Genomic DNA, 12,344 nt, shown 5'->3' with positions numbered 1-12,344 from the left:
CTGTGACAAGTCTGAGAGAGACGACACAGAATTGGGTGTGTCACAACTGCAGAGGCTGCAGTCAGGTGGAGCTGCAGTGCACACACATCAGGAGTGTGACACACACATCAGGAGTGTGACAGCAAGGAGGAGTTTGACTGGCATTTTCCTCCTCTCTCCCCTCTCCCTCCCCCCTCTCTCTCTCCCCTCTCCCTCCCCCCCTCTCTCTCCCCTCTCCCGCCCCCCTCTCTCCCCTCTCCCTCCCCCCTCTCTCTGCCCTCTCCCTCCCCCCTCTCTCTCCCCTCTCCCTCCCTCTCTCCCCTCTCCTCTACCTTCCTCCCCCTCCCTCTCTCTCTCATCTGTCTCTGTCTCTCTCAGTCTCTCTCTCTCTCCTCACTCTCTCCTTTCTCCCTCCCCTCTTCCACCTTCCTCCCCCCTCCCTCTCATCTGTCTCTCTCTGTCTTAAAGATTGAATCCAAGGCCTCCCAACCCCTGAGCTACAGCTATTTTTCAAGATTTATTAGCCAGTTACAGTGGCACACTCCTTTAATCCCAGAATTCAGCTATTTTTCAAGATTTATTAGCCAGTTACGGTGACACACACCTTTAATCCCAGAATTAGGAAGCACAGGCAGGTAGATCTCTGTAATCTCGAGGTCTGCTCTACAAAACAAATTCCAGGACAGCTAGGCTTCCTGGAGACCTTGTCTCAAAAAATAAAATAGTTTTTTATTTATGTATGGGTGTTTGCATGCATGCACATGCAGTACCCAATGAGGCCAGAAGAGGGCATCAGGTCCCTTGGAATTGGAGTTACTGATGGTTGTGAGCCAGGCTGTATGGGTGCTGGGAATCAAACCCAGATCCTCTGCAAGAGCCCTTGGTGTTCTTAATCACTGAGCAATCTTTCCAGCCCTCTGTTTTGTTAATTTTGAGACAGGGCCTTGCTATGTAGACCATGATGGTCTCCAACTTGTGATCCTTCTTCCCAGCCTCCCGAGTTCCAGGGTTGCTGCTCTGTGCCGCCATAAAAAGCTACAGTGTGGTTTGTTTTGGAAGCTTCAGGAGTTATAGGAAAAGCTGAAATAGTCTGAACTGGGCCTAAAACAAAGTGATAGGGTGTATGGATACACATCTGCAACCCCAGCTCAAGGAGGCAGACATGGAACTCAAGGAGTTGAGGACCAGCCTGGGTCACATAGAAATTTCAGGGCTAGCCTGGGGTACACAAGACCATAGATCAAAGGGGAAAACACACAAACAAATGGTATGTCCAGCTGCCTTGGATAAATGATGTGAAAGTAAGTAACGGCCAGGCATGGTCTGCACCCTTAGACCTCAGAGAGCTGAGATAGGATGGTCAGGAGTTCGAAGCCAGCCTGGCAGACATGGCAAGCCCTTGTCTTAGACCAAACAAAAACTACACTAAGGATCCAAAGGAGATTAGACTCCAGGCAAGCCTGGTGACTTAGTGACTCCCGAGGAGTGGGGCTCATGGTGTGGGGTGGGGTGGGGTGGGGGTGTCTGGAGAGTACTGTTTTCACGGCCCTGTTTCTCTTGTGCAGACAGGCATGGCCCTGCTCTTCCTGCTGGGGTGTGTCTTCTTCCCACTGTGCTTTGCTGTCCTCTGCTGGGGCCTGCAGAACCAAGCCAGTCTGCGGATGGAGAGGCACGAGGCTGTCTTGGTGGCGTCCAAGTAAGATGGGAAGGGTGGGGTCTCTTTCCTGGGGCCAGAGCTGGTGGAGCGTCTGAAGAGCAGCTGGAGTGGACTCAGGGGGACATAGGACAGTGTGGGTGGGGCCCCATTAGTGGAATCTTTTGCAAGAGTGGAATCACTGAAGTTCAGGTCCCTCATTTAGAAATGGGGTCTAATAGTAATAAGGCGTTGGGGACATGTGAGGATCATGTGACTAAGGCTGTGGACACCGAGGAGGTGCATGACACCCTGGGGAAGCAGAAGGGGCTTGGCTCCAGCCAGGCATCACAGAGCCTGCATGTGAACCCAAGCCAGGGCCTGTGAGCCAGGCAGGCGCCCTCCACCCTCCCACCCAGCTGCATCCCAGTCTCTCTCTGGGGATAGAGCTTTACAATACAACCCGGCTAGGAACAGGGATTTTCTGTCTTGGTCTCCCAAGTACTAACAATTGAGCCTTCCTTCCTTCCTTCCTTCCTTCCTTCCTTCCTTCCTTCCTTCCTTCCTTCCTTCCTTCCTTCCTCTTTAAAAAATATTTATTTCTTTTATATATATGAATACACAACAGCTGTCTTCAGACACACCAGAAGAGGGCATCAGATCCCATTACAGATGTGAGCCACTATGTGGTTGCTGCTGGGAATTGAACTCAGGACCTTTGGAAGAGCAGTCAGCACTCTTAACCACTAAGCCATCTCTCCAGCCCCCTTTTTTTCTAATTCTTAACATTTAATCAGGGGGGTGCCACGGCTCCCATGTGGAGGTCAGAGGACAACTTGTAGGAGTTAGTTTTTTCCTTCTTCACGTGTTCCAGGGACTGAACTCAGTCTTAGCAACAAGCACCTTTACCTGCTGAGCCCTCTCACTGGCCTGAAATTGGCTGCTTTGTAACTGATGACTCAGACTAGAATTTAAGGAGATACTTCTGCTGGTAACACCATTCTGGGAAGAATGTGTTTGTGGGAGAGTTTGAGCCCTTGGGCTGTTAATGTAAGGGTGAACAATGCCTGGGCATGGCAGAGTTGGGACGTGTGTGTGTGTGTGTGTGTGTGTGTGTGTGTGTGTCTGTGTGTGTGTGTGTGTGTCTGTGTGTGTGTGTGTGTGTCTGTGTGTGTGTGTATGTGTGTCTGTGTGTGTGTCTGTATGTGTGTGTGTCTGTGTGTGTGTGTGTATGTGTGTGTGTGTCTGTGTGTGTGTGTGTGTGTGTGAACAATGCTTGAGGGATTTTTTTTTTCTTTTTCCTTCTTTTCAGTGCTGGTTATGGAGCCCTGAGCCTCTGAAATGCTAGGTAGCCACTGAGCCCCCAAAGGCAGAATTTACCAAGGTGTCTCTGTAAATCCCTAGCAGAGGAAAATGAAATCAAAAGCACAAAACCCAAAGCCCTGTCTCGCTGCTGCAGTCTGCGCTGCCCACAGTCTGTGGACCAGCTCTGGGCCCGCAGACAAGTTCTGATCCGTCCCAGCTTAGAGCCCTGGCGCTTTTGTTCCTCGCTGTTTTGTTTTATGTGTCTTATTTGTTGATTTTGCTTTTTGGGTTTTTTGTTTGTTTGTTTGTTTTTGTTTGTTTTTTAGGTAGGGTCTTTCTCTGTAGGCCAGGTTACATCTTTTGGTTTTGTCTTATCCTGAAACTCTTAGTGAACCTCCTGCCTCAGACTTCTGAGAATTCTGGGATTTCAGGCCTGTCCCTTCATACTAATAGAGCTGGCTAGGCAAAATGCCTCTCTTTCTTGACGGGATCTCCCTATGTATTTCTGACTAGCCTGGAATTTTGCTGGGAATTTGCTGTATATCCCTGGTTACCCTGGAACCCCCCCCCACCCGCCCAGGGCTCTGCCTCCTCTGCCTCCTGTGCACCCCGGGAATCTGCCTCCTATCACCACTGTCTCTGGATTTTCCCCGGAGTGAAGCAAAAACAAGCTTGAGATCCTACCTTACTAATGCACATAGCTATGTTCTCTTGACACCTTAATAAAACCTCTAAGCCTTGGTTTCTCCTTCCCCAACCCTGGAAGACCTAAGAAGCATCGACATAAATCCTATGCTCAGTCTGTAGTAAAACCTGGGAGAGAGGGCCTCTTTTCCTGAGGTTTCCAGGTCTACAATGGTCTCTAACACAATCCCCAACTCCTGCGGGTGTCAAGATTTCCCTCAGCTATTCCCACAGACGGCCACTAGAGGGCAGCACAAAATAGCAAATCGGCCCCTTCCTCTAGGGTGCCGAGGGAGTAGGCTGTGGAAAGGTCAGTTGTCAGTAGATCTTGAGTCTTATCTCAGGGGCAGTGAGGAACCCAAACTACAGTGAGGTGTCAGCCCCCATGATATACAAGTATGAAGGATAGATGGGTCTGGCAAAGGCTGGGCTCTAGGAGGCCAGGTAAGAGTGAGGAGTAGCTGTGTGCTAGGCCTGAATTACCCTGGCCAAAGCACTTGGGTTGTGCTTCCTCTTGGATTAAATGAGGAAGTTGAGTCAGCCAACCACCAGGCTCTTCCTCATAAGCAGGGCCATTCTGAGGAGTGGCAGAGGAAAGAGAACCGAGGCAACAAGGAAAAGGGGGCTCCAGGAGGCCGAGCAGACCGAGGGAGGGTCCCCACTTGCTTCCACAGCTCCACCTGGGCTGCACCCTCTTCTCCTCAAGCCCACTGTTTTCTTACATTCTCTCCCAGGCTGGCACTTCCTCTGTAGCCCAAGCTGGCTACCAGAGTGATCCTCCTGCTTCAGCCTCTGGAGTGCCTCCAGGTGTACGTGATGAACCACTCTTTCCCCCGTTTCCTATCGTCCCAGTGCTGGCCATCAACGCCATGCTGGAGGGCTCTGACAGCCAGCTGCCTCTCCCCTTAGCTCTGCTCCTGTCACTTCTTAACTTTCTGAAGCTGGGATCTTGCCTCACACGCTTCAGGACCATCCCCTGACCTCTGAAGAGCAGAGGAGCATAGGTTCCCCCAGGTCTGTCACAACAGTGAGGCACACTAGTGAGGGAATGACTCGCAGTGGTGTGAGGCGGTGGTGTGCAAGCGAGGGGCCTGGTGTACGTTCGTTTGTCTTCCTCTGACTGGAGAGGCAGGCACGGGTGGGCGAGCGGGGCCATAGGCCTGAAGGACACCGGGAGAAGGTTTGTTCCTGTCACTGCCTTCAGTGTTCTCTTCAGGGAAAGCAAGAAATACCTTCTGCTCAAGCTGCCTTCTTGAGGAAATCTTCTTGGCCGGAGTGAGCACCCCCTAAGCTGAGATCCCTGCAGGCCACTGAGGGATACACATTTATGTTTATAAGCGCCAGCAGAAGGAAATGCCAGACATTTTTAAAGTGCTGACAGGAAAGGCAGCTCAGTACCCCTGCTAGGTGGAGGTGCCCGGGGCTAAGAGAAAAGCCAGCCCTTCCCTAAGCCCTTGTCCCCAGCAGCCCCCTGCGCTGCAGCTCCTGTCTCTTTAAGGGCCTCCCCCTCCCTCTTTCCCTGTCCCCCCCCCCCCCCATCTCTGTCGCAGCCTCTGCTGTGGCTCAGAGCTGCATGGGAGACAACGCGGCTGCAGGTCCGGTTTCTTGGTGTCTGGTCGGTGCCATCATTTCCCTCCCCCCTCCCGCCCTCCCCAAGCTGGTGGCTTCCCCTCCCCCTCCCCCTCCTCACAGAGGGGGCAGGGGGCTGGGCACGGACTCTATAATGCCATGTGCGGTGTCGGCACCGGGCAGCAGGGCTGTGGCGGCGGCAGCAGCAGGAGGAGGTGGTGGCCTGTGGTGGCGGGAGCGCGGTGTTGACTGGTGACCGCTCGCCCCACTGCTCCTCCGCTCCGCTCTGTCCTTTCCTCCCTCCCTTTTTCCAGGGCTGGCACAACCGTCCCCCACCCCGCCTCCTTGGGCCCTCCCAACCTCTCCACGTAACCCCCCCCCCCCACCTGCCGCGGTTCTCCCTCCCCTCCCCCACCGCATCTTCCTCCTCCTGTCCCCTCTCCCTCTTGGTCTTCTCACCAAGTCCTCCCTTGGTAGTCTCTTCCCGTCCTCACCGGCGCTCCCCCCACCCCCGACTCTGCCTAGCTAGCCCTTTCTTTCTGTGTCCCCAATCTCATTGAAGTCCCTTTCTCCCTTGCCCTGAACTGTCCCTCTTGTCCCATCCTGTCCCCGCCCTGGCCCCTTTGTGCCTCCCCTCCCTTCTTCTCTCTCTCTCTCCCTCTCTGGCTTGGCAATCCCTTCTCCACCTCCAACTCCCTCCCTCAGTTTGGCCTTCCTGTCCCTTCTGGACCCTCTGGTCTCCCTGCCCGGGTCCAAGTCACCATGCTTACCCCGATGGTGGCTGGGGGGGTGGTGTTCCCCGGACTCTTCCTCCTATCCAAGAACACGCTTCAGAGGCTGCCCCAGCTGCGCTGGGAGGAGGCCGACGCAGTCATTGTCTCAGCCAGGTAAATGGCATGCCTTTCCTGAGTTCAGCCCCTCTCTCTCCAACAGGCTTCATGGGAAGGGACCCCAGGTGTCCCTGGGCTCAGGAGCGGTGGGTGGGCTTACACCCAAGCTCCTTCCGTCCTCATCCTCATCCTCGGACCTCGCTGAGACCCAGGCATCTGGTTTACTAGTCAGCTTGATTTTGCTTCCCTCCTATCCTCCCTCTAAAGCAGGGCAGCATGTGACTAAACAGTCCCACAAGACACCCGGGAGCAGGCCGAGGGGCAGGCCTGTGTTTTTCAGGGGTAGTGTTTGGGGGTCAGGGTGCAGAAAAGTAGATGGTGAAACTTGTACTTTCCTAGAATAGGGCCACCAGGAAGAGGGCTGTGGCAAGAATCAGGGGAATAGTGGGAAGGGGGTCGGGGTAGGGGTGGGGCGGGGGAGCCTGGGGTCACTGTGGGGCCAGTGACTCTAAGGATGAGCCGCATGGTGACTGGGTGGCCAAAGGGACCCCAGGCAACTGGGGACTCCCTCAGCCCTCGTGGGTCCCTTCCTTCCCTCCCCAGGGAGAGATCTCAACGTTAGCCATTCCAAACACTGGCTTACCTCAGGATGGCCTCCTCGGTGTCCTGGGAGGAAGAAGCCTCCACTGCCACAAACTAGGAATGAGGGAGGCTGGGAGAGGCGGGAACTGAGGATGGAAGCTAAGTGGCTTGGGAACGCTGGCTTAGGAGGAGGCTGAGGCGGAATCCTGAGGAGCACGTTTCCAAAACACAGAGACTGTAGTATGTATGAGCAAGAAGAGAAATGGAGGCACATGTCTTAGCTTCACTCCTTCCTCTGTCTTCCCAGGCTGGTGTCCTCTGTCCAAGCCATCATGGCTTCCACAGCTGGCTACATAGTCTCCACATCCTGCAAGCACATCATAGATGACCAGTAAGTGCCTCGCAACCGTCCCTGCCCAGGCCCCAGCCGTGTGGACATGGGACCTAGGATCCCTCAGATATGTAGTGGTCCCTGAACTCGGGATCAAGAAAGTTCATGTGATTGCTGCAACTCAATACCAAGGATAAATTTATCCTGCCGTGTCTTAAAGGTCAGAAGCAAGGAAGCAGGGGTGGAGATCAAAGGGAATCCTCAAACAGTTCCTGGTTGGCTTCCTGGCCTCTTGTCATAGGTTCTGAGCGTCAACCATGTCTTCTCCACCTCTTGCATCTCTCCCACTCTGTCTCTGTCCAGAACCTTACTGAGAGCTTCCTCTCCATGCTGGGATCCATGGCGAGCCTCAGCTCGGGTCCAGGGCACGAGAAAGGCATATGACACAGCAAGGCCACTGAGGGTCAGGCCGTGGGGGTTGGGGGGTGAAGAGGCCAAAAATTGGCACTGGCAGCTACTGCAGTGTTTGGTGCTGCCAACAGGCCCAGGCCTGAGCGCTGGGGTGGGAGGGAGTGTGACTGGGACGCGGGCCCTGTCCGTGGTGCTGATCTGTCCATTTTAGCTCGCCATGGGCAAGTTTGCTGTGTGCCCAGGATGCCCTTTCTTGACTCATAGCTTCTGGTTCTAACGCCCTTCTGTGGTGTCCTTTCGGCCTCAGGAGACATTATCCTGGTGGCTCTGGTCTCCATCCGCCTTCTGGTGTCAGTCTGTCTCCTCTTTTCCTCTGGGAGAGTTCTCTCCCCCCAGGACCTATAGTGAGGTCACATTCCTCCCCAGAACAGCTTCTGCAGGGAGGAACGCAAGTGCCTAGAACAGTGAGTTCATGGCTCGGCTCTGAAGAGCTGAGGCTTCCCTCTTAGGATTCTTTCCCACCATGCGACTTCCCCTGTTCTCCCACAACCCCTTCCCCAGCTGAAGGGTCCCAGAGAAGCCCGGAGCCAGGCACCTCCTTCTCACTTTTTCTTAGCTAGAGGTCACCTTTCGGCTCCCGCATTCCCAGCCTCAAGTCCCTTCTTGGCCCTGTTCCACCTTTAATCCTTAGGCAGGTGGAAGGATCCGGGTTAATCCGGGGCCACAGCTGTCCTTCCTTCTGAGCACCTCACTGCTGAGGCAGCAGGAATGAGATCTGATGCTTCGCTTGTTGACCCAGGACCCGACCCCACCCCTTTCTAGTTCTTCACATCCCAGAGTTCTATGGCTCCCGTCCCTCAACCCCTCAACGCATCCCTAGGCAGGCTCTGAGCCTCCTCTGAGCACGGTTGGGTCCTGTTGCCTGTATTTTTGCTGTCTTTAGCCAGCTGCTTCTTCCCTGCCACCTGACTGACTCCTGGCCACATCCCCTTCAGGATAGGTCCCTTTGAGAGAGGGCTGCTCCCGGCTCCCAGGTCGGTCAGTCTGCTGGGCGAGCCACTGCTGGCTTTGTCCTCACCACACCCCCTCACCCGGATGGTACCGGCTCTCCCCCACTCCCCCACCAGCACTTGGTGTATGGTGGCTAGCTGCATAGCCTTCTGCTCTGCTCCCTCTGGGCCTTTCTGTCTCCCACCCCCACCCCAGGCCTGACTGAGGATTCCTGGACTTGAGAAAGCTTCTGTGCTGACTCAAGAGAAAAAAAAAAAAGCACAGAGTTGCGTATCTGTGTGCTTCCCGTATTTGTTTACTCCAAAGTCTGTAGAACTTTCTCTGTTCTTGGCATCTTTGCTCAGCATTTTCTCTTGACTGCTGGCCTTACCTGAACTAACAATAGACTTGCCACTTTGGAGCAGAGGCAGGGACAGCCCCTCTGGGGCCCTGGGGACTGGCTCCAACTCTCCAACCTTCTGGAGACAGTGGGGCTGCCGGCAAGGACTCCTGTGGTTATTCCTGGCCACACTGCTTAACCTCTCCATAACACAGGCTTTCAGGAGAGGCGAGAAAGCTGCTACTGTGTAAATATCTAAGCACCAGCGCAGTGCCTGGCGTGTGAGGGCCACCATGTCAGCTGGTGCGGGGCCATGGCTATAGTAGCTGCGCCTCCTCACTGGTTCCTAACTGAGAATATCTTTCTCAGTTCATTCCCACCATTACCCATGATCTGCAGTGGTCTCCTCTCCCCGTGACACTGCAGAGGAAAAGGGTGGGTGAAGGAGAGAGAGACACGGGGCTGGGGGGCGCTGGTTTCCAGGTCTACCTGGGAGAATGTCTGGCCTTGGATGGTTTTTCATATACCAGCCGTCAGTTCCAACATCTGTAACTCAAACCTCAGAGTTCTTACGACAGCCCTTATAGACCCGACTCACTCCCGTTGAGCACCCTGCCCTGGGGGTTGCTGAGACCCTGTCCACCCCCCTTCTCTCTCCCCTCCCCACAGGCACTGGCTGTCCTCGGCCTATACACAGTTTGCCGTTCCCTACTTCATCTATGACATCTATGCCATGTTCCTCTGCCACTGGCACAAGCACCAGGTTAAAGGGCACGGAGGGGAAGACGGGACGCCCAGAGCCCTGGGCAGCACCTGGGCCGTGGTACGTGGCTACCTGCACAAGGAGTTCCTCATGGTGCTCCACCACGCGGCCATGGTGCTGGTGTGCTTCCCACTCTCAGTGGTGAGTCCTCCCTTGTGGAGTCAGGAGGCTCAGGGGTCGGGGGTGAAAATCCATTCCTCCCCACCGGCACAGCAGAGTGGGGGTCCCTGGTGACAGAACTTGGGGCGGGGTTTCGGGAGCAGCATTCCTCCTAGAGTCTCAAGGGGTACAAGTCAGTATGGGTGCCCTACAGCCTCAGTCACTGTATGTGAAGCACCCTTCCTCTGCGTAAGGCACGCTTTCTTAAAGATTTGTTTATTTACTGTAGCTGTCTTGAGACACCCCAGAAGAGGGCGTGAGATCTCGTTACGAATGGTTGTGAGCCACCATGTGGTTGCTGGGATTTGAACTCAGGACCTTCAGAAGAGCAGTCAGCGCTCTTAACCTCTGAGCCATCTCTCTAGCCCCAAGGCATGTTTTTTTAATCTGCAGGGTTGTAGGTGGGAGAAAAGAGGTGTGCTGGATGTTTATAATCCAGGACTGAGTGTCTGTCGGGGCTGAGGAGAAGGTTCAGCTGGTTAGTGTTTCCCTAACGTGTGAAACCTGGCTTTAATTCCCAGCGCTTTGTAAAGCCAGCACATTTATAATCTTAGCACTTGAGAGTACAAGCAAGAAGATAAGAAATTTAAGGTCATCCCTTTGCTGCATCGTGGGTTTGAAGCCAGTCTGGGGGCACAGGAGACTCTGTCCAAAGGAGGAAAAAAAACCCACCTTAAATCTCAGCACTCAGGAGGCAGAAGCAGGTGAATCTCTGAGTTTAAGGCTAGCTTGGTCTACAGAGTGAGTTCCAAGACAGTCAGGGCTACACAGAGAATTCCTGACACAGGAGGGAAAAAGGAACCTTGCAGGTGGGGTGGGGCGCTGGGGAGCCAGCTCTGGTCAATTACTCAATGACTGCTATGCAAACACGAGGACCAGAGTCTTCTTGAAAAGCTAGTGTGTGCTTAATCCCAGGTCTGGGGTAGTGAAAACAGACGGGTCCCTGGGCTTGGTGGCCAACCAGTGCAGCCAGAGGAGTGAGGTCAGGGTTCAGTGAAAGACTGAAATAAATAAAATAAAAATAAAACCGAGAGCAATTGAGGAAACTGATTTCTGGCCTTCATATGCACGTGTACACACACACACACACACACACACACGCGCGCGCGCGCGCGCGCGAACAGATGGGAGGGGCACACGTTGAGAGAGCACGAGGTGTCTCTGAGGGGAGAGATAAAGGTAGGCACCGCTCCTCAGGCTTCTGCCTTTTCCCCTAGGTGTGGCGACAAGGCAAGGGAGATTTCTTTCTCGGCTGCATGTTGATGGCCGAGGTCAGCACACCTTTCGTCTGCCTGGGCAAGATCCTCATCCAGGTGAGAGTGAATCTGAGGGGCATGCGGGGTGGACACCGGCTGGGGACTTTGGGGGAGTCCTTAAAGACCATGCAGCCTCTCAACATGGTGGTGTGTGCCTTTAACGCTAGCAAACGGGGAGGCCGAGGCAGGAAGATCGAAAGCTTGAGACTTGCCTGAGCTACAGAGTGAAACTCTGTCTCAAAAGAACAAGAACAAGATAGGAGCATCGGCAGGGGTGGGAGTGGGGTGGGAGTGGGGTGGGAGGGGGCGGGCCGTGGGCGGGGCCAGAGGCAGGGCGAAGGGGAGGCGGCCGCTGGAAGGGAGCTGGCCTCTCCCTACCATGCTGCTCTTGTCCGTCCACAGTACAAGCAGCAGCACACGCTGCTGCACAAGGTGAATGGAGCCCTGATGCTCCTCAGCTTCCTGTGCTGCCGGGTGCTGCTCTTCCCCTACCTGTACTGGGCCTACGGGCGCCACGCTGGCCTGCCCCTGCTCTCAGTGCCCATGGCCATCCCGGCCCACGTCAACCTGGGCGCCGCGCTACTCCTCGCACCACAGCTCTACTGGTTCTTCCTCATTTGCCGCGGGGCCTGCCGCCTCTTCCGACCCCGAGGCTCTCCACCACCCTCTCCTTGTCAGACCCAGGACTGAGGCTAGGCCCGTGAACCTCCCCCCACCCCAGCCCCTGTGCAGACAGTGCTTTGGGGCTAATCGGTGTGTGTGTGGGGTGGGGGGGTGAGAGCCAGGAGTCCCTTGCCTTGACAGCCCCAAGACAGATGGACTTAGAATAAATAAGGAGGAGCTATATAACCTCGGGAGCTGAGGTCAGATTGGCAGGCAGGAAGAGAGGGGCCCCGGATGGAGAGCCTCTTCTTGCCTCTGTGCTAACGAAATGAGAGGGAAAGGGAGGAGATGGGGCTGGCTGGGACCAAGGAGTCAAGGGACATGAGGGTGACCCCGCTGCCAAGGACATCCTAGCCCTGCTGCTGCAAATCCCTCTCTTCCCCATCACCTGGGAGAGAGAAGACACCCTAACTCACCCCATGTGGGCCCTGAGAGGGCAGGTAACTCCCACAGCTCCTTCCTGTGGAGACCAATCTGAGGAACCTTATTTATTTATTCACCCATATCAAACTAATTTGTTGGGGTGAGGGGAGGGAGGCAGCTGCTCCCCAACCACCTTTCCAGCGCTGAGCAGCCCTGGGGGCAGGCGCCAGGCCAGTCCCTTCTGTCAGGGGCACATTTAACCCTCGGCCCCGGCTTGTCCCTGGTGCTACAGGCCAATCGCGGCTTCCTCCAGTCTGGGGGCCACAGACCCCGGGAGGTGCTTTTACAGACCGCTAATAAAGACGATCTTCCTGAACGCCAGCAAGACCCTTTGGTCCGGTTTTTTGGGGGGGTCTGGGAAGGGAGGAGAAAGGGGGATGGATGGCTGCGGAGCTGCTGAGTAGGGAGGGAGGGAGGAGGAAAGTG

General features: G+C 55.1%; 1 protein-coding gene across 1 annotated transcript; it reads left to right on the top strand.

Annotated features, from left to right (window-relative positions):
• The first annotated feature begins 5,694 nt into the window (after nt 1-5,694).
• On the top strand, nt 5,695-12,224 carry Tlcd3b (TLC domain containing 3B). Its single transcript, XM_052198793.1, has 5 exons — nt 5,695-6,057; nt 6,890-6,973; nt 9,324-9,558; nt 10,794-10,889; nt 11,235-12,224. The coding sequence occupies exons 1-5, from the start codon at nt 5,933-5,935 to the stop codon at nt 11,520-11,522; spliced, it is 828 nt and encodes a 275-aa protein (XP_052054753.1). The 5' UTR covers nt 5,695-5,932; the 3' UTR covers nt 11,523-12,224.
• Nucleotides 12,225-12,344: the final 120 nt, after the last annotated feature.

The sequence above is a fragment of the Apodemus sylvaticus genome, chromosome 1, assembly GCF_947179515.1.
Source record: "Apodemus sylvaticus chromosome 1, mApoSyl1.1, whole genome shotgun sequence".
In the NCBI taxonomy this organism is placed as follows: Eukaryota; Metazoa; Chordata; class Mammalia; order Rodentia; family Muridae; genus Apodemus; species Apodemus sylvaticus.
This window is presented reverse-complemented; position numbering and strand designations above follow the sequence as displayed.